This window comes from Patiria miniata, unplaced genomic scaffold (assembly GCF_015706575.1).
Source record: "Patiria miniata isolate m_02_andy unplaced genomic scaffold, ASM1570657v1 HiC_scaffold_8, whole genome shotgun sequence".
NCBI classification, from domain to species: domain Eukaryota; kingdom Metazoa; phylum Echinodermata; class Asteroidea; order Valvatida; family Asterinidae; genus Patiria; species Patiria miniata.
This window is the reverse complement of record NW_024037075.1, coordinates 10443447-10466225: the sequence shown is the minus strand read 5'-3', so window position 1 is coordinate 10466225 and position 22779 is coordinate 10443447. Positions and strand designations below refer to the sequence as shown.

General features: G+C 41.3%; 1 protein-coding gene across 2 annotated transcripts in view; it reads left to right on the top strand.

Moving 5' to 3' along the window:
• The first annotated feature begins 210 nt into the window (after positions 1 to 210).
• The window catches only part of LOC119719357 (ciliogenesis-associated TTC17-interacting protein-like), a 77913-nt gene continuing 55344 nt past the window's right edge, over positions 211 to 22779 (top strand). The window contains exons 1-2 of one of the 2 annotated variants that reach the window (XM_038188786.1): positions 211 to 591; positions 18312 to 18391. In XM_038188786.1, the coding sequence (XP_038044714.1) occupies positions 521 to 591; positions 18312 to 18391 (151 nt within the window). In that variant the 5' untranslated portion in view covers positions 211 to 520. Of the gene's footprint in view, positions 592 to 9931; positions 10148 to 18311; positions 18392 to 22779 lie in introns of those variants that run through there. The other variant, XM_038188785.1, reaches the window with a different exon arrangement.

The following is a 22779-nucleotide window of genomic DNA, read 5'->3' as shown; positions in this document are numbered from 1 at the left end:
ATGGGGCGATGTGGGAATGGGGCGAAGTGGGGATGGGGCGAAGTGGTTAGGGGCGAAGTGACATGGGGCGACGTGGAAATGGGGCGAAGTGTCCGACATTCGGCCGTACAATACAGAGCTCCCGTGATTTTAATGAAATGCCAACCTCGTCCCCAGTGCTTTCTTTATTTCCAACCTGGTTTCCAATAGAGCAGGTAGTGGTGGGCGCGTACTGTTCAACACCATGGGGACTAGGCCAGGTTGATGAAATGCCTCCATTTTTGCATAATTCCATAGTGACATCGATCGCGCACATATATGAATTAATTACCTTGGCTGGCCAAGTCTAAAAAGCAAAGTCGTGAATCAACATCGCGATATCGAGTCGAGTCCGACCCAAAAACAAGCGTACCATAGAGCTCAGAGCTCAAGGAGGAGCTCGAGCAGCTAGCAGCTAGCATTTTTCATCATAACTACTATACTGTTGATTACTCTCCATTCATACAGTTTTGCCGTAAAGATTTCAGCGAAATCTCAGAAAATGGACATGATGGAAGAAAACATGATTAGGCATGATGTAGGCCTAAACGTTAGGCCAGATAAAAATGACGGGTGAGTAACTAAACATGCAAAAGTAGGCCTAACTAGCCTATTAGTATTACACTTTACACCAACTTCGCCCTAGCCCCATGGTGCCCATAATGTGGCCAATTTACTGGACTAGGCCTACCGCCGTAAATAAAGGCCACCCTTCCACCATGTACAAAAACATGTCGAACTTTGTCAAATTTTGATTTTCACATTTAGGCTTTGGTTTTTTTTCCCGCTTTACAAGCATAGGGCTAGCCCCATAAATCTTTATAGGCTAATCAGAAAGTGCTGCCTTTTTCAGATGTATATTTTTCGTGAAATTTCCAGATTCATTTTTACACGTTTGCGTATCAAAATTTCAACATTAAATTTCACAAAAATTAGACATCTGAAAAAGGCAGCACTTTCTGACTAGCCTATAAAGAGGGTGAGTATGCTTCTAAAGCAAAAAAATCCTACAAACTAACCCTAAATGTGAAAATCAAAATTTGGCAAAGTCGACACGATTTTTGTACATGTGGATGTGTGGCCTATGTTTACAGAGGCAGCCCAGTAAATAGGCCACATTTATGGGGCTAGCATAGGGCCTACTCATCCTCTAATAAATAGAAAGTGCTGCCTTTTTCAAATGTCTAATTTTCGTGAAATTTCATGTTGAAATGTTGATACGCAAACAAGTGCAAACGAATCTGGAAATTTCTCAAAAAATAGGCATCTGAAAAAGGCAGCCCTTCTGATAAGCCTGTAAAGAGTTAAACCCGTGAACGTGGCGTTGTATACAACGCCACGCGCTTCCGTCGGGTAAATACAAGCGACAGCATTCTATCTTTTGATCCACTACATATAACCATGTATAATTTTGCCCATAGGTATATCACTTACTTGTTGGGCCTCCTGTGAATTTCCGCGAGTGTTGGATCTGGCATTGCCAAGAAATTTGATGTAAAGTACGGCACAACTTTGTCACCACGAATGTTTTCAAAATGATCAGAAAATCAAAGACAGGCATGACACTGGTACCCCGAGTTCCGCATGCCCAAAACGGAAGTATCACCAGTGGGTACCCAACTAGTCCGAAAATTTGGGACTCTCAATACTGTGTATGAGAGTCCCAAAACTTAAGGTAACATGTAGCCTTGACCAAGGCTATCAGCTTGTTCCCATTATGAGCTTGTTCCCGCTACCGCACACCGCGCGCGCAGAAACACAGTGTTGTACATTTGTACTATACTATACCGTTAGCCCCAACGACCCTTGCGTGTGCTTTGTGTGCATGTACGTACGCCCCACACACACTTCCGCAAACAGCCGTACAGTAAGTCGAGGCGGAAGATAGCCTTGACGCAACCGTGTATGCTGAATATGATAATTAGTACGCGCTATGGTAAATAGTCTTCTCTCATTGGATAACGGAGCTGACAAAAAATGAATATTTATTAAATTGCATAATACGACCAAAGGGTTATAAACCAGACAGGCCTGTGGTAACAATAATTATTGTAAAACACCCCCTTAAAATCTTAAATAATAGTAGAATAATATTTATAAAGTTACACATAGTTTGGGTCGAAAATGAAATGAAAAGGATGAAAAATTAGACCTTCAAAAAACGGCAAATGGTACAAAACCGCACGCCGGCAAAAACGATGTCACCATGCACAGAGGCCACGTTGGGGCCGTCCACTGTAGGCACCGGCCCGGCTGGCGCCATGCAGTGAGACACGCTGCGCTTTCACGTTCAGCGGCAAAAAAAGCGCTCACACTATCTACCGCTGACTTTTGGGGGGGGGGGGCGTATTTCTCCTAAGCTGTCAAGGGGATATGGGAAAAAATATCTCTCCTTCAGCAAACTTCTTCTGTAAGACTGATTTTAACTTGTATGAACAACTCATAAGTTATATGTCGTATGTACCACTAATATCATCGACAGGGTACGACATAATTCGACCGGGTACGACTAATATCATCGACAGGGTACGACATATATGTCGACAGGGTATGACATATCAAACATATGACATAATGTCAACAGGTGCCGGTACGATATATATGTCGTGCATAAGTCGAGTCGACAGGGTACGATATATGTCGCATACGACAAAGTCGTATAAGTACGACTTAATATCTCGTGTGTACAAAATATGAATTGTAACTCGTATATTCGACTTGTTTGTCGATTATGTCGTACACAACATATCTTGTGAGAACGACTTGTATCTCGTGCGATTTACATCTACGACTTACATGTCGTACGTATGTCGTAGGTACGACATACGATTAATTCACACGTACGCGTTAAAATACATGTGTCATACGTATGAGATGTATGTTGCACATGGTACAAATTCTGGGAGACCATGTACCTGACAGTTTCGTATATTTCCATCCCAAAGTCAATAGGTCTTTTCTTGCAGTTAATTCATACGGGTGCTTATAGATACGAGTTAACCTGCATTCGATTAAATGGGTACGATTTGACCTGGGTCCGAGTTGACCTGTTCCCTACATTCGCTGTCAGAATAGCACGGGCAGGTAGCGGCGTGATAATGTACGCTGTTGCACCGACAAAACGTCGGCGGACTGTCTTGAACTGTCCAATTCGCAATACATTGGAAATAGTATCATTTTGAACAATTGTTCACTCATATATCGGCATATTTCATTTGTTTGTAATAAAACTGGAGAAATGGTTTTAAATGGGATTGAAATACCTGGACATACCATGGTTTGAGCATGGTTGAGTGAACATACATGTACGTGGTGCATGCAGTAATTTGCGGGATCATGAATATGTATGTCGCGGGTCAAAGTTTACAGGCTTTGATTGGATATCGTGTAATATATGCGCATCAGAAATTTTCGTCCGATTTCGGTCGAAACTATAAAGAAACACATAAGAATTCGCCATGGTTGCGTCAAGGCTATCTTCCGCCTCGACTTAATACTGTACGGCTGTTTGCGGAAGTGTGTGTGGGGCGTACATACATGCACACAAAGCACACGCAAGGGTCGTTGAGGCTAACGGTATAGTACAACTAGTGATTGTGTCGCGATGCGCGCGGTGTGCGGTAGCGGGAACAAGCTCGTATGGGAACAAGCTGATAGCCTTGGTCAAGGCTAGGTAACATGCAAAACAAGAAAATAGACTGGCACCTAAAACAACCAGTCCAACACAGCTTCAGTACTGCATCAATCAACCATGCCAAAAGAATTTAGGAAACACTTGGCATGAAGCAGGAACTAGTCTCGATTTACTACACATTTCTCCATAGTCAAACCACCAGACTATTGACACTGAATGAAGAGGTCAGTCTTTTCAAATAGTTGGACCATGGTTGGACATGTACCAGTCTAGTGTGTAGCCCCATTTTGAAATCACTTGACTTCACTCTCATGTGCAAACTATTGAAGAAAAGTCTCCTTTAAAAATTGAATTGAGTCTGCAAACTTGGTTGGTGATATACTGAGGACATTTTCTTTGCCCTAGTGGAATTTTTGGAGAAATTTGCTGGCTAAAGTGTGAGTAAAGTGGGCCTGTTTTATTTTTGCAAGTTTCAGAGCACTCCAGAGCCCTGTCTGGTACCCGACTAACCGTCTTACATGGCAGGATGACCGTAATACCATGTAAAATTCTGCTTAATCCACTTCGAAAGTCTGCCAAATCACCCAATTTATATTGCTGTTCCATTGTGCAAGGGTTTGTTTTAAGGGTAATCCTAGCCCAGGTGGACTCCCTTTCCTCCCTACGTAACGGAGGGAGTCCAGGGTATGAAGTGCTCAAAACCGAGCGAAAAAATTTATGACCAATATTTTCAATATTTTTACCTTGTTGGATAAGCCAATTTTTACGTCGTAGTATTCTATGTGTCCTTATCTATTGGGCCGCTGGGTTCAGGAATTCCATATGCGATGCTGACCGACCTTAATCAGGAAAATAAACTCTAAAGCAACGCTAAACTTGTACGTGTTTGTAGACTCTTTTCATCAGTTTCTCACCGCCGAGTCTATTCTAGAACGTCCGTGCAGCGTGTAGTCTGGTTCCCTAGACCTGACAATTATTGGGTGCTCATATCACGTCTGGTCTGCGAGCCAGACTATGCAGCGTGAATATGTAGTGCGCACGCGCAATTTGCTTAGTAACCATCCTCATACGCACGCGCACTTACTTGAAGGCGCGGTCGCTAATCCAATGACCGAGCGTGTTTTCGCGCCAGTTACCAGAAACATGTTTCGGCTTTGGTCATTGGTTGAGCGTTTTCGTGACGTCGGTTGGCTGGAGTGACGTCACTGTTCCAACCAAAACTAAACAAATGAGGGCGCTAGCGTGCGTGCGCGCTTTCGTGCGCACGTACATGACGTACGACTCAGGAATAAAACTGATGAAAGGAGACTACAAACACGTACAAGTTTAACGTTGCTTTAGAGTTTATTTTCCTGATTAATGTCGGTCAGCATCACATATGGAATTCCTGAACCCCTGGATCAATAGAGAAAGACATAGAAAATGTAGGCGTGAAATAAGCTTCTGTAACGAGGTAAAACGTAACAAAAATCTGGTCCAAATTTTGGGTGGTCTTATGTAGAGAATTCTCATCCTGGACGTTAGTCGTAATGCAATAGAGACTTCGTCCAACCTGGGCTAAGGGTAATCCTTAGCGGACACCTATTTTTTACAAGTTCTGTTCAAAACTGACTTTTGCAGATGACTGTCCAGTACCAAAGTGACTTTTGCGGGCTAAAGCAGTCTTTTTTCTTCATACAAACTCATGTTAGTTGTAATTTTGAAAGCACTTTCGAAGAAAATGTGACTTTCCTACCTTTTTTTCACAGTCAGACGTGCATGTTGTAGTTCTCACACGCGTGAAAGCCCTACATAAAGAAAGCCCGGTGCTGATTGGCTGCTAAAAAAGTTAATTAGTCTGGTTCCTAGACCAAAAGATTCTGACTACTCCTGAATCTTTTGGTCTGGGAACCAGACTAAAAATAAATAAGTTAGTCTGGTTCTCAGACCAAAAGATTCTGACTATTCCTGAATCTTTTGGTCTGGGAACCAGACTAAAAATAAATAAGATGTTTATTTTTTATCAGCCAATCAGCATCGAGCTTTCATTGCATCGAGCTTTCACGTTTGCCATCTTGGTTTTTGAGTCTGTTTTCTGGTTGTCATCGTCGTCTTTTCCCCCTGAATTTCCCTCGTAAATCAAAGCCCTGCCCTCTTTCCACAAAATTAAACCTGCTGGGGAGTGCTGATATTCAAGAAGGTGTCATTGCCAATTGTTCAGATGTGCCAAGAAGTATCGGAATGTCAATTTTGAGTGTCATTTAGTCGACTGTTTTGGTGAGTCTTTCCCTTCCTATATAGGAACGGGGTCCTAAAAGTAAGAATTGCCGTTTTAAGGATCTTTCAAAAAATGAAGGTTTTTCAAACCAAATGTGCCATATTTCTTTCCAATCTTTTTCATTTTCCTTCATCTTCATAATTCTGCCGAAAAAAATTTCTGCTGATTTTCTGTACCGGTACAACTCATTGTTGTATGCAAATATTCTGTCAAATGTAGCCGAAATTCGGCTAGAACGGTCACTCCATTTTATAGTAACCGCGGATCACAATAGAGTGTTTTTACTATAGACTGAAGCGTGGCTATGTATATAGCCACGTTCACAGGTCTAGTAAAGAGTGTGAGTTAGCTCTACTGAGTGGAGCGTTGAATTACGGGTACCTTTCCATACAAACAGTAATTCAACGCTTCACTCCGTAGAGTTAAGTGTGAGTATGCTTCTAACATTAGTAACATGTATAAAGCAAAATAAACTACAAACTAAGCTAGCCCAGGTTGGATGAAGTCTTCATTGCATTACGACTAACGTCCAGGACGAGAATTCTCTACATAAGACCACCCACAATTTGGACCAGATTTTGTTACGTTTTACCTCATTACAGAAGCTTATTTCACGCCTACATTCTCTATGTGTCATTACCTATTTGGGCCGCTGGGTTCAGGAATTCCATATGTGATGCTGACCGACATTAATCAGGAAAATAAACTCTAAAGCACGTTAAACTTGTACGTGTTTGTAGTCTCTTTTCATCAGTTTATTCCCAGAGTCGTACGTCATGTACTATGTACGTGCGTACGAAAGCGCGCACGCACGCTATAGCGCCCTCATTTGTTTAGCTTTGGTTGGAACAGTGACGTCACTCCTGCCAACCGATGTCATGAAAACGCTCAACCAATGACCAAAGCCGAAACGTGTTTCTGGTAACTGGCGCGAAAACACGCTCGGTCATTGGATTAGCGACCGCACCTTCAAGTAAGTGCGCGTGCGTATGAGGGTGGTTACAAAGCAAATCGCGCGTGCGGACTGCATATTCATGCTGCATAGTCTGGCCCCCCGACCAAACGTGATATGAGCGTCGAGAATAATTGTCCGGTCTAGGGAACCAGACTACACGCTGCACAGACGTACATCATGTACGACTAGAATAGACTCGGTGGTGAGAAACTGATGAAAAGAGTCTACAAACACGTACAAGTTAAACGTTGCTTTCGAGTTATGAACCCAGTGGCCCAATAGATAAGGCTACATAGAATACTACGACGTAAAAATTAGCTTCTCCATCAAGGTAAAAATATTGAAAATACTGGTCATAATTTTTTTCGCCCGGTTTTGAGCACTTTATACCCTGGACTCTCTCCGTTACGTAGGGAGGAAAGGGAGTCCACCTGGGCTACAAACTAAGCCTAAATGTGAAAATCAAAATTTGACAAAGTTCTACATGTTTTTGTACATATTCCAAGTGCCTTTATTTACGGAGGTAGTCCAGTAAATTGGCCACATTTATGGGGCTAGCTTTTAATCACATTAATTTATTTTATTTTAGTATGTCCTGTGGTTTTCCGATGAACACGATGAACATCAGTGACAGTGGGTGTGCTGCATGCTTTGAACTAGCTTGAGTAACTCCAGCTGACATGCTCCCTATTCATTCACATGTAACGCTGGAGGCATAACCTGTTCGTTAGAATGTGGTAGCAAGAGACCCTAAAAAAATGGCCTCTCAGAAATTGTTAATTTTCACCTCTAATATCCCAACCTATGGGTTGGGATATTAGAGGTGAAAATTAACAATTTCTGAGAGGCCATTTTTTTAGGGTCTCTTCATTTACATACCTCATACACTCAGCAGTCATTTATAAAGCCTAATGATCAACTTGAAACAGACAACAACAGCAAAATGAGAAAAATCTTGAAGATTTCGGTGGCTTGTCTGTAAAAAAACGCCAGTTCCAACGGCTGTCGTCCATTTTGTTTTGGTAATTATGTAAATGTATGCATCATGTGATGACATAAAAAAAAATCTGCGCGCGCGATGTGTGTGGGTACCACACCGCTTTCAGGCGCCGCAAGTGAGTTCAATTTTCGTCTGGTACGTGCGTTGTCGTGGAGAGCTTTCTCGTTGTCTTGCTTTCTGCGACAACGCACCAGACGAAAATTGAACTCACTTGCGGCGCCTGAAAGCGGTGTGGTACCCACATACATCGCGCGCGCACATTTTTTTTTTATGTCATCACATGATGCATACATTTACATAATTACCAAAACAAAATGGACGACAGCCGTTGGAACTGGCGTTTTTTTTACAGACAAGCCACCGAAATTTTCAAGATTTTTCTCATTTCGCTGTTGTTGTCTGTTTCAAGTTGATCATTAGGCTTTATAAATGACTGCTGAGTGTATGAGGTATGTAAATTAACTCTGGGGTGGGATATAAGAGGTGAAAATGAACAATTTTTGAGAGGCCATTTTTTTAGGGTCTCTTGCTACCACATTCTAACGAACAGGTCATGCCTCCAGCGTTACATGTAAATGAATAGGGGGCATGTCAGCTGGAGTTACTCAAGCTAGCTTTGAACGATGGTCTGCAGTATTAAACTTTAAAACTGGGGTGCTAGAACTCATTTTTTTTACATTTGGGATGTTAGCCTGTATTACTAGCTTCCCACTAAGGAAGAATTCTCACATGTCAAAGACAAAGTAATGGGGCATCAATGATACTCACAATCATTTTTTGGGTTGCAAATGACTCAGTGAAATTCAACCACTATAGCACAGATCTAGACATACAGCGATCATTCGATAACGTTTATGGCTGTGATCTAACAACTCTTGTCTATGCACGTACATACAAATAAGTACGTGAAGTAGGGGACATGGCCGTGACCTGCGTAAAAAAAAAAAATCCGCATGTAAATGTTCTATGTAAATCGGGGGATGCACCAACGACTGTTTCATGACAAGGCGCAGCACAAGAGTAGGCCTACGCTTGCAAAATGCATAGCGTCAGTGCAGTGATTGCCTTGTCATGAAATAGTAGTCGGTGCATCCCCCGATTTTCATGCGAAATTGTTTATCTACGCAGGTCACGGTCGTGTCCCCTGCTTCACGTACGTGTTTGTATGTACGTCCATAGATAATACGTTAGATCACAGCCATAAACGTTATTGAATGATCGCTGTATGTTGTCTAGATCTGTACTATAGTGGTTGATTTTTACAGATTTAATTTGCAACCCAAAAAATAATCATGAATATCATTGATGCCCCATTACTTTTAGACCGGCAGCTAGGTTGAGTTTAATTAACAATTTGAGCACAAAAGGTTTGATGGTACCAATCGATTGCCCATCGGGGGGTAGTTCCGAAATGGCCATTCTTAGTAAGTTGCCCTAGGTCGGATGGGGGTCAGGGGACCATGGTCAAGTGTCAAAAATTTTGAGTTTAATTAACATATATCGCCCACAAGCCCCGTTTTTGGACTTACCGTAATTTTCGGAATATAAACTGCAGCTTATACGTTGAATTTGCCCATGAAAATGTTTACTGCGGCTTATACACAGGGCGGCTTATATGCCGAGACTTGAAGAATAAAAATGACATTTACATGTGTATTTAATGTACTGGTACAAGAAGAGATGTGTTGCTGAAATAATTATCAATTAAGAAAGTCATTAACAAACCGAAAGCACGTCCCACAAAAAGGTACCGAGCGGTAAAAAGTACGACTAGTGAAAGCTGTCCCTTGGACATCGACAACCGGCCGTACGTGATGCTGCATATGCTGCATGCATGCTGCATGAATTCCCCATGGACCACACCATTTGTGGTAATAAAGGGTGTACTTTCTTGGGAACAATAATTACCAATATTTCCCCTGTTTAAAAAAAGAAAAAAGACAACTAATACTTTTTATGGAGTTTGAAACATATCTTCATGATAATCAGTTGTTCAGCGTCACAATATAATTTTTTTTCTTAAAATGTATTCAAGAAACGATGTAAAACTCAAAACAGGGGTGAAATCACCCCTTACGAAATTAATGGATTTGTCCATAAAAATCTCAGCATCATGTTAGTGTTACGATCCAAACTTGAATTTTTGACATTACTACTCGTTAGTAATCACAACTATTTGATAAGTTTTGCTGTAATAACGGACTGTTTATCCTTTAGGACAAAACAACTCAGCGTCTGTTGCCACAAAGCAGGATTTGTAGCGCTCCAGTCAGACAACACATGGTGGGTTGCATACTCTCTCAAGTTCCGGTGGGAAAATAATGTCAGTCGCCGGCACAGGCTGACTGACGAGCCAGCCGGCAGCAATTCCCGTTTTTTATTTCTCATCATCAATTTCCATACTTGTTTGTAAGAGTAATCGACTGTAAATGATTTGACATAACTTATGTGGCCCTTTTATAGCTTTCGTAGTGTAAATGGAACTGGTTCAGAGCATTTTGACTAGAATTTGGAGGCCTTTCAAAATTGAACCGCTGCGGTTGGTACGGCTTATAGACTGCTTGCAGACGCGATCGATAATTGACGCGCGAAGGTGCACGACGCCATGTTATGGGACAAAATGTGCATGGATAGATATACGCCTGTCCCACAACATGGCGTCGCGCGCCTTCGCGCGTCGATTATCGAACGCATCTGCAAGCGGTCTATACGTCGATGCGGCTTATACGCCGACTTCAAATCTTAATTTGCAGATTTTTGCGAGCTGCGGCTTATACGCCGCGCGGCTGATATTCCGAAAATTACGGTAAGTGTTGAGATTGACCCTCTGATACCAAAGAAGCTGCTTAAGAACGGAAAAAATTCGGATAAAGTTACTTAAAAATGAGTTAAAGATTGTATGTATGTTTCTATATACTGTATACAAATGTACACGTATATATATGTCCTGGTCACAGTAGAGCTCCTCGGGCCCATTATTTTTGCCCAAACCGTTCCCAAATTTGTAATAAGAGCATGAAATACGGCGTGCAGATCCAAAAAGGTATGAGAAACATTTTAAGAGGTGGACCCACCTTGAAACCTTCCAATTTGGGGGCGGAGCTTGATTTCTTTTAAAGGGGGTGAAAGGAATAAAAACTCAGAAGAAGTGTATTTATTCATTTTCTTTCTTTTTCCATGCCTTGAAATAAATTTGGACATGACATAAAACATTCTAGCATTTTAAAAGTCATGTTTTCCGGCCAATTTGTGGGCGTTTCCTAAATATGTAAAGGGGTGGTGTATACGAGTGGTTTAATCCAATTGTGACAAATGTCGTGCATTTTCGTGGCAAAACCATGAAAATTGGCAGGCCTGGTTGAACTTAAAATGGGCTGAACATATCTTTACAAGAGGGATGCACTTTGGAATATGCCTACTGTGGAGGCAGAGCACAAATCCAGAAAAAAATCTGTATCTGCAGCATTCAGTGTTCTTTATAAATTATTTATGTATGCTTTCAGATAGGCGTAGCATATGAAATAAAAAACATTCTAACGTTAAACCGCTAGGCACTGTCACCCATTTGGTGGGCATTGGTTAAATTCTAGGCGATTTATGGACCCTGATTCAAACGAGACCCAACTCCTCATTTTCTGCATTCATTAACTATATCTATACTACAATTCAAGGAATCTCTGTCTGTCTGTCCGTCTGTCTGTCTGTCCGCCGATTATCTCCAGAACCGGGCACTGTATGAAGTTGAAAATCGGCGGGTACATTGCTCGGGACAACAGAACGTGCAGTGCCAAGTTTGAAGTGGTTTTGACTAGGGGTTGTCGAAAAAGCTGCAAAAAAGCAGCATTTTCTGAGGCCTAGCGCGCCAGAATATAGCCTAGAACTCCGTGCACTGCCGTTCTTTTCAATTGTTTACGTCATGTTAAAGCAAGAGCGCGCGTGCTCAATAATGACGCAAACAATAGAAAAAAGTACGGGCACGTGCATTGTAGGGCGATACCATTGTCCAGTATGGGTGAATAGCACTGCATACCATGTTTCCGTATGTACACGTACGTGGTGGCTGCACGGGCACATTATATTTGCAGTCGACTGAGCGACCATTGTATGTCGAACTTCAAACTTTCAAACTTGGCACAAACTTTGACGTGAGTGTGCGTTCAACCTGTGAAAACAACACCATTGAATCGCGTGCGTTGTTTGCACGAGCAGTTTTCAAAAACTCTGCAAGAATGCTACCTATACCAGCGGTCAAGCAATTTGCCCCTCCCGATCAGGCACATTTTCAACTTTCCCCTCCCGAACAGGCACATTTTCAACTGCTCAATATGACGCAACAATGGAAAAAGACGGGCACATTGTAGGGCGATGGCACTGCACACCAGTCTTCGTACGTGAGTGGCATGCACGGGCACGGGCACATGCATTTTGTAGTCAACTGAGCAACCATCACTGCACTGTATGTAGGCGGTCGACTGAGCAACTCTAATACAATATGGTATCGCCCTACAACTACGCCCTACAGTTGTAGAGCGATACCATATTGTCCAGTAGGGGTAAATATCAGTGCCGGGGGGTGACGACATTTTGTGCATTTAACTTGCGAGTGTGCGCTCACACCATTGAATAATGTGCGTTATTTGCACGAGCTGCAGTTCTCAACTGCCCCTTCCGAACACGCACATTTTCGACTGGCCCTGCACTAGTCTATACTACAATTCAAGGAATCTCTGTCTGTCCGTCCGTCTGTCTGTCTGTCCGCCGATTATCTCCAGAACTGGGCACCGTATAGAGTTGAAAATTGGCGGGTGTATTGCTCGGGACCACAGAATGTGCAGTGCCAAGTTTGAAAGCAGTATTTTCTGAGGCAAACGCGCCAGAATATAGCCTAGAACTCCGCGCACTGATGTTCTTTTCATTTGTTTACGTCATTTTAAAGCAAGAGCGCGCGTGCTCAATATGACGCAAACAATGCAAAAAAGACATGGGAGGGCACATAACTCTATAGCACGCGCACGGGCATTGTAGGGCGATACTATTGTCCAGTATGGGTGAATATATAGCATTTCGTACCATATGTTACCGTTTGTACACCTACGTGGTGGCTGCATGGGCACATTATTTCTGCAGTCGACTGAGCGACTGTACTGCAGGACGATATCATTGTCAAGTAGGGGAGAGTAATATCTGCGCTATTTTTTTGCAGCCTTTTTGAGAAACACTCGCCCAAACAATTTCAAACTTGGCACAAACTTTGATGTGAGTGTGCGTTCAACCTGTGAAAACAACACCATTGAATCGTTTGCACGAGCAGTTCTCAAAAACTCTGCAAACATGCAACCAATACCTGCGGTAAAGCAATTTGCGCTTCCCAAACAAGCACATTTTAGACGGCACAGCACGGTTGTATGCGTACGAGGACGTGAGAGGCTGCACGGGTATACGCATTTTGTCGTCGACTGAGCAACAATTACTGTAGGCGACTGACTGAGCAAGCTTTACTGTAGGACGATACCATAGTCCAGTATGGGTAAATATCAGTGCCAGGGGATGACGACATGTACAATAGAGGGTAAATAAACAATGGTACACTTTTCTTCCTCATAATCGTGTGCGTTGTTTGCACGAAAAGCTGCAAAAAAGCAGTATTTTCTGAGACCTAGCGCGCCAGAATATAGCCTAGAACTCCGCGCACTGATGTTCTTTTCAATTGTTTACGTCATGTTAAAGCAAGAGCGCGCGTGCTCAATATGACGCAACAATGCAAAAAGGACGGGCACATCATGGGGTTCTTTTCAATTGTTTACGTCATGTTCGAGCTAAAGCGCGCGTGCTCAATGTGACGCAAACAGTGCAAAAAGGACGGGCACATTGTAGGGCGATAGCACTGCACACCATGTCTTCGTACGTACATATACGTGAGTGGCATGCACGGGCACATGCATTTTTTAGTCAACTGAGCAACCATCACTGCACTGTATGTAGGCGGTCGACTGAGCAACTCTTATACAATATGGTATCGCCCTACAACTACGCCCTACAGTTGTAGGGCGATACCATATTGTCCAGTAGGGGTAAATATCAGTGCCAGGGGGGTGACGACATTTTGTGCGTTTAACTTGCGAGTGTGCGTTCACACCATTGAATAATGTGCGTTGTTTGAACGAGCTGCAGTTCTCAACTGCCCCTTCCGAACACGCACATTTTCGACTGTCCCTGCACTAGTCTTTTACAATACACTGTAAAGACCATGTCAAATGTATAGCATTTTGCCCCTTTTGTGGTGCTACATTTTAAAGTAGCCCTACATGGTAGGGGAAGAATAGTATGCATACTGACTCAAAGTAATTTAATCTACTTCAATTAAATATTTCTGATTTAGAGCTTCTACTAGTTCTAGTATCCTGTAGCAGTAGATTTACATTATATCACCTGTCAAGAGTCTACATAAATGCAGTCAGTTTCCTGTTGTGGTTTATTTGATAATTTGTAACGACTTTGGGTGTAATCCCTGCTATATTGCATTGTTTATGGTTTCTAACAAGCGCCTTCTCATTGAAAAAAGACATTGACAGATTGGGATACCGCCAACATTTGCTGGATAGCTTGATATAAATACAGCACGTGGGAAATTTTCTAAAACCACCTTCAACGTTTTTTTCACTTCTAAATTATACAAGTTCAGGCGAAACACTTTCATACACTTTCCCAAACTTAATTTAGGCAAAGAATTTATCGTTAATCGATATGTACTCTTTTTACTAAATGCAAAAGTTCCTACATGCATTTAAGGATGCTCTTTGACTCTTGACAGTTGATTAAGATGTACACATACATGTAGGTTATATTAGCTTGAGGCCTTTAATATGAAATATTTGAATGATGGATCACTATTAAAGCACTTTGAACCAGTACAAAAATGTATCGAATATTAATCCCCCTACCTTGACATGTTGCTTAAAAAGGGGGGGGGGGGGGGGGGGGGGAGGAGGGGTGAACGCCTGTTACTTTTAGTTTTAATATTGTCTTTACATTTTATTGTAAAACTATAGTTTACAAACACAGAATTTGTGTTTTTACCACCAAAATGACGATTTTGGCATCGTTTGAATCAAGGTGCTTCCATAAATTGCCTAGAATTTAAGCCACGTCCACCAAATGAGTGACAGTAACAAGTATTTAGCGTTAACATGTTTATATTTCATATGCTACGCCTATTTGAAAGCATGTAGACCCAAAGGGCACTGATTAAAGCACATAATACAGTTTTCTAGATTTTGTGCACCCCTTTTCAAATAAAGCTCATCCCCACAGTGGGCAAATTCCAAAGTGGATCCCTCTCGTAAACATATGTTAAACCCATTTTAAGTTCAAACAGGCCTGCCAATTTTAATGCCACGAAAATGCACAATATTTGTCACAATCGGATCAAACCACTCGTATACATCACCCCTTTACACATTTAGGCCACCCCCACAAATTGGGCGAAAAATATGACTTTTAAAATGCTAGAATGTTTTATATCATGTCCAAATTTATTTCAAGGCATGGAAAAAGAAGGAAAATGAATGTTTAATCAGCCTCGACTACAGGGGCGCGTGTTCGTTCCTTACACTAACCCCTGGCTGTGATGATGACGTAAATGACGCTGAATAGCTATTCACAGCGTACTGCGCGGGCATTTCGAAGATTGCCCGCCGGGCGCGCCCATGATGCGTTCGTGCTCGCGTGCTTAGCTTTGCACGTAACGTCACGTACGAAAAAAAATAGGATTCAAAAGTCGTGATGCCTGTACGATATGGATTATGTCAGCCTTGTTTTTGCTAAAAAAAAAACCTGTATCTGTGGTTGTAAAGGCACGAAAGGGGTACGTACATTTAATACAAATCTTTGCTAAATAACACAACATCCAGTTGTTGTGTTTGAAAGGATTGATTCTTCAAAATCACAACTTTTAACATTTTAAAGATGGCGTCGGCACATAAAACGGATAAACTGCAGCCCTAATTATAATGTACTGTATTTTGGTACATTTAAATTACACAATTCCAGGGGTTACAATCGTGCAAGGCATGATGGGAAACAACATGGCGCTGCAAGATTGTACCCACGGGGCACGAGGTTGATGTTTAATAATATACTTCCTCTGAGTTTTTATTCCTTTCACCCCCTTTTGAAAAAAAATCAAGCTCCGCCCCCAAATTGGAAGGCTTCAAGGTGGGTCCACCTCTTAAAATGTTTCTCAGACCGTTTTGGATCTGCACGCCGTATTTCATGCTCTTATTACAAATTTGGGCACGGTTTGGGCAAAAATAATGGGCCCGAGGAGCTCTACTATTGACCAGGACATATACCAGGGCTCGAAATATCCACTGGACCGTGGACCGTGTCTAGTGATTTCGGTGTCGGTCTAGTGCTGTGTGTGACTGCACTAGTCTGGCTGTCTAGTGTTTTTTTCTTGCACTAAAATGACCCCCAAATATACTAGCAGTTGAGGTCTGGTTAATAGTGTGCTTTGAGTTCATATTATTACTTGATTGATTAAAATTACCGGCCAAAAAACTGTCTGTGCCGTGCCAAAACGCAACAAAGCTGCCTCGGGCCAACGCGCCAGTCATGCCAGTTGCACGTACATGTACGTGTACATACAGAGCTGCTTGATGTATGAAAACACGTGGGCCTGTACGTGCTATTGCAGCAGTGACTGGTTCCCACTGCGCCACGCACTGGCAAGATGGAAATGCGGTAACCAGTCAATGCAATAGTCATGCGCGGTGCATATTCACACTGCAGTACGGTTGCATGCAGGCCGGACGGCGCGGAATAGACATCGTTAAATGCCAAGAAAACATCGATGGAGAAAGACGATCTTTGCAAGCTTATACTCACAGAACTTGATCTCTCTTGTCTGTGTATGTATTTCCCAGGTTCATGAATTTATTTCGAGGAAATACTACTGGTATATGAAGTGAAACGATGCAGGAGTTTCAACGAAATCACATACCGTTAAACGAAGCTCAATGCCGGCCCACTGCCGGTCCACAACACACAGTGCATCATCGCACGTTCGTACCAAGCGAAATTCAGACATTGTTAGCCAGTTTCTCGTCGTAACTAGCATTGTGCACATGGTATAAATGACCTGCATTTCCCATTCTTTTTAAGATTATCGACGGTATATATTTTTGTTAACACTTAAGGGACCACTGTGCATGGGTGAGAGCCTAGTGGGCCGTTTAGGATTTGTTGTATAATGCGGGCTACGTGACAGTACTGGTTTCAAGATGTTCTTTTGCGGTCATTCCGCATGTTGAATCGCATGATACCGTGCGTGTGCGCACTGCACAGACGGGCACTGCGAAAGGCGTCGTAGAACCAAGACTAGCAATTTGCATTTTGACACAAACTCACTGGTTCTTAATGAAATACAAATCCCTGTAGTACTGCCGTGGTACCAGTGATGCTGATGTCGCATCACGTTGTACATAACGTGCGTGCATTTGGACATGTGATCACTTGAGTACCGCTGCGATGTTCATTTGGTAAGAAAGAATTGAAGACTGACACTACAAAAACTGTTAACATGTGTTAGGTTCCTTTTCAAGTTTTCATGTATCTTTTTTGGCAGTTTAATATAGAATTTTGTGAATTCCGTGTTGTCCTTTACCTTATTTTCCGTGAAATTCCGTCCGTTTTCCGTTTCGCGGAGGGCTTCGGAATTGGGTTGAAAGTTGGTATGTACAAATGTACCTACCCGGGATGTGTTAAAGATGAAAATTTAAGTTAAGTCACGATGACGTCATCATGTGACATGTGACTGCATCTTAAAAGTGCATATTTTGAAGGCCAATACAGGTATTGGCCTTCAAAATATGCACTTTTAACTGTATTGGTCTTGATCACTCTTCCGCACATGTCCTATCAGTCCTACATGACATGAAAATACAATAACAAATTACCGATACAGCCGTCGGTTTGTACACAAACATCTAGTTATAATTACTCCTGATGTAAAATGTAAGATTGGTCTCATTTGAAAACTTGGTTGCGCTTTAAAGATAATCTCGAAAGCAGGCAAGACACGTGGTATAAGATCCACCTTGTTCATTATTCAAACGTTTTATTATACCTACCGGTAAGTACTTATTCAAAATCCAAAATCCCAAACAAATTAACTGAAAGGAAAAAATCAAGATAATATCAAAGTGAACTTTAGGTATCTCTTTTGCAAATATGTAAATAATTCATATGATATTTTTATGCCGATGTCCACGTCGGCAGGAACTGCCCATGTATATTGTTTACATTGCAGTGCTGGTGCTGTAGTCGTACATTTCCTTGAGTATAAGTACAAGTAAACTGTCGGGAGTGCAAATATGCGTACTACAACAAAGATATATTATGGTATATAACTGTGTATAATTTGAATGTGTATATGTATTTTTCACAGTGGAGTTGAAGTTATTCCAAATGCTACATGTATACCTCCACCAGCCACACAAGATGCACTGGCCTACCTCAATTCAATAAGTGAGTATTGTTTTCATTAAACGCAGTGTAATGCCATTACTGCAGTTTATTATGTCTTACAAGACTTTTTTAAGTGGCACCATTTTGTAATTTTGAATTTTCTTGATTTGTTGCCCTTCTTTTAAAAGAACATGAAGGGCATACGTGTACATGAATGTTGTACAGCTTGAGGTTTTGTTAATGGAAGAGAACAAGTAATTCAAATGGATTTTGAGACAAAAAGAGGCTGCTTGTCATTTTAACGATGTATTTATGTAACTTTATATACGTTTTTTTGCACTCCAGGAGTTAATTAAATATCAAGTCTCATAATCAATAATGATGCATTTAGTGCAAAGTACACAACTAATTCTTTTCTGAATGTTCACAAAACCATACCGGTACATGTACTTGTAGCTTCTTAGCATGAGCGTCAGGCGTTGTCACCAAGGTGTTGGAAAATCTCTCCCAGTGATCTCCCCCAACTTGCTTTCGTAACGTAGGGGGCTACTTGTGTACATAGCCCATAGTATTTTGTGTTTTTCTCTAGCTTTTGGATGTTTGTTAAAACTTATATCAAGGGAATAAATATGTGTTGGAGGTTTTAATGTACATCAGATTCGAACTGGCCAACCGATCCCGTTAGCTCGGCGGTCGAGTGGTAAGACATCTGCACTAGAAAGCAGGAGGTTGTGGGTTCGAGCCCCACCCGAGTGATTTTTTCCAACTGTCACTCGGGAGGTAACACACTGAGTATACAGTGTTTAAAATACGTCTGTGAAGGGCAAAACCTAATTTGAATAATATCACCCCGGCGCAAAAATTCCATCTTATAATAGTTTATGCGGTACCCGCTGCTATGTACATCAGATTCGAACCGGCCAACCGATCCCGTTAGCTCGGTGGTCGAGTGGTAAGACATCTGCACTAGAAAGCAGGAGGTCGTGGGTTCGAGTTCCACCCGAGTGACTTTCACTCGGGAGGTAACACACTGAGTATACACATGTATGTATTTATTCCCATTCATAAATAGGCCTGCCTTTTCAGTAAAAAAAAATTCAAAACTTTTCGGTGTAAAACCGTTTTTGTTCAACAAGTTCACTTCATATTTTGTGAAACACCCCTCTTGCTAAATACTGGAGTGTCCAGCTCGCGACTAAGATGTAAACAACTCCTTTTATTAAGATTGGCGCATGCGTCGGCGTACTGCGCGATGTTGCGCAGAATGCACCTGGGCATTGCGTTGTGAATTTAGGACTATAAAATACTGATTTACTGGTAGTATTGCGCATGCTTATGTGAGGATTGTGAACATTCAACCAAGAAAATGGTAAAAGGCACTAGATTTCATAGGAGTTCAAATTTCATGTGACACTGGAAAAGTGTTTAAGACCAGTCAGTTATGTCTTTATCATCCATTTAAGACCAGCCACGTGACAGGCTTTTGACCAATGGGAATGGGTAAACTGTCTTTGGTATTTATGAATAAAGATTTAATATAAATTTTAAAAGTGACAGTTATTTGATAAATCATTTAATCCTTAATTGTAGCCTACCAAAACATTCTGGGAACAGCTTTGTAGTTGTGTAACTGGGGAGAGCTAAATAAATAAGTGTACGGTAGTATGGTTGGCTCTCCTCTCAACCGAGTAGTTCCACTAATTTAAAATAATTTGGGTGGAGCGAAGTTTTCTGGATGTCTCAATAATATCAAAATATTTTATTTACAGCACAATATGAGACAATACAAATTATCAGGTATTTACAAAAGAATTATGGTATAAAGAACTTGGGTATATAGAACGACAGTCAAAAGGGAATTGAAGCTGTCTAGATCTATCCAATGATCTGAAACTACAAACAATAAATGACTAATGAATTATGGGAAAGCTTTCAGGTCAAAGTACATTATTAAAGACATTAAATTCAAAGTAATTTGGGGAAACACTGTTTTCCTTATTTTTAAATCAAAGAATACTTTTTATAAATACATCAGTAAGTGGAAGTTTTTACCATTTTGCTCAAATAGAAGAATTATTCGCAATGGCAACTATAAGAATAAGAATATTGTATATACAATAGTGCAATTTTAATTCCGAAAATAGAAATGAATTCTTCACCAAATAATGTTACATGTATAAAATAATGAAGTAAGAATATATACCATGCCCTAATAACAAATTTCTGAATACCCATTGGACTTTAAAGAAAACAGATATTTTTGGGAGAATGGGAAAGTCTATTTCAAATAATAAATGTGAAAGTGAATATTATAGCAATGCTAAGATTTCAGTCAACGTTTGCTTGCTCGTGTTGCGCAAAAGTTACAAATTTGTTTTTGTTTCAAAAGGAAAAATGGAGATTCATAAAATTAAAGTACTTGTTAACATTGTTTTTCGGAATTGCGCAAAAAAATATTAAAATAGAAGGCAATAATGTGTTTAAATAAATGTTCTAAGCATAAAATACAGTCAACTGAAAATCCTTCTTGCCCTGCCACTTATGCAGGAATTTGATAGTGAATCATATGGGAATTGCTGATTCACATACATGTAACAATGTAATGTCACGACAAACAGATTTAATTCGAAAGTTATTATTTTGTTAAAGTCGTGATCACAAATGTTTATTTCTGGCTGTGTTGTTTCGACGGCCTTAACTTCTGGCAATATAAAGAAATATACAAAAGTCCAGAATGTTGCATAAAAATGACTGGCATAAAAAGATTCAGGCATAAAAAAATTTGGCATAAAAAGTTAAATAACACACAAGGGATTTACTCACCACTTGGGATGATCTACGTTCATGCCTTCCTAGTCTCCGTGCTCAATGTTAAAATTAATGCAGAAGCAGCAAAAATATTGCAAACTGCAATGCCGGCAACGCTGGATATAAAATTTTATTGCTGCTACAATGGGAGCCGCACCCAAATTTGCAGAAAAAGTGGAGTGTACAGTGCTCGCAGAAAATTATGGTCTGCTGCAACGAGGTGTTGGATCGTAATCAAAGTTTATTTCGCTGCTAGCCCTACAAGAAAACTATACAAAACGCCCGGAATGCCAGCTATCTAACTTAAACAAAGCGCGTAGAATGTAAAACTCGCCTGCTCGCTACGCCCTTTGCATGCTTTAAAAAGTAGCGGGCAAAATTCTTGGTGGCGCGCGCTGTGCTAAAAAAAGTTAAGTTGGCTTCAAGAGGGCGCTGGCAAAAAGCATGATCGCAATGGCTGCTGACATGTGAAATGACACAAACACGAAGTTACAAAGTTATGAAATGAATGTTTGAGTAAGGAACCTGTCGGGTAAAAGTAAGTACTGAAACCGACCTGGTTACAGTTGTTCAGTTACAACCTCAATCTCTACATGTAGTTTTTAGCTGTGAATAGTAGCTCAACAAATCGTCATGTCGCTCCGTTAGGGGATTCGGGGAGTCAGTCAGTCGGGGAGCCAGTCAGTTAGTTAATCTGATTTCACCCAAACGTTGTCAAATGTATCAGTAGCCCAGCCCCATCACATGACCAAAAACAGCGCTGTCAATATGTTGGCCTTGGTCAAACATTCAAAATGTACATGGTGACCTCTTCGTCTAACTTACAGTTATGGGTTAAAGGTCAAAATAGGTCAAATTTCAAAAGTATTGCTACATGTCAAACATGTTGGCCTTGGGCAAACATTACAAAATGTCAATTGTGACCTCTTTGTTTGACCTACAGTTATAGGGTCAACGGTCAAAATAGCTTTAAAACCCTCTCACAGATTGAGCTGTCCCAATAACTCTCATAGAGGAAAGGTAACCCTCAACCCAATTCAGCGTCAAAGCAGGCTGTACTACATGTATGTAATCCAAATAACCCTCACACAATCCGAGCAGTCCCAATGACCCTCTCACAAGGATAGGTAACCCTCAACCTGAGTTATACAATATAAGCCTTACGTGCAAATAAACCTCACACAAAACAGGTAGGCCCTAACCCTCGCAAGTGCTCAGAACATGGCAAAGAGTAAACTCGTCAGGCAAGCTAGTTCAATGATTACGGCAATGATCACCTCAGTCGTAAAACCCCACCGAATGGTTTCCAACCCACGACAAGCAATCTACCGGTACATGTACCACCGAGTCACAGTCTCACCAGCCTCTCAAACCAAGTTCTACAACTCCTAGCCCTTTTGTTGTAGCACTAATCAAGACACAATAATCAGTCTTAATTTCCGTAGAAGCATGTAAATCTCTGTCCCCAATAATCTCAGATAATCGACACTTAAGCTACAATTACTCCACTGACATACTTAAGATAACACGTACCGGTAGCTTAATGCTAACTAACCCGGAGCTACAACTCCCGAACCCGGCCGCACCAGAGCGTCCACCGTCAGAAGATGAGCTCCTACTCCCGACCGGGGATTACGCAA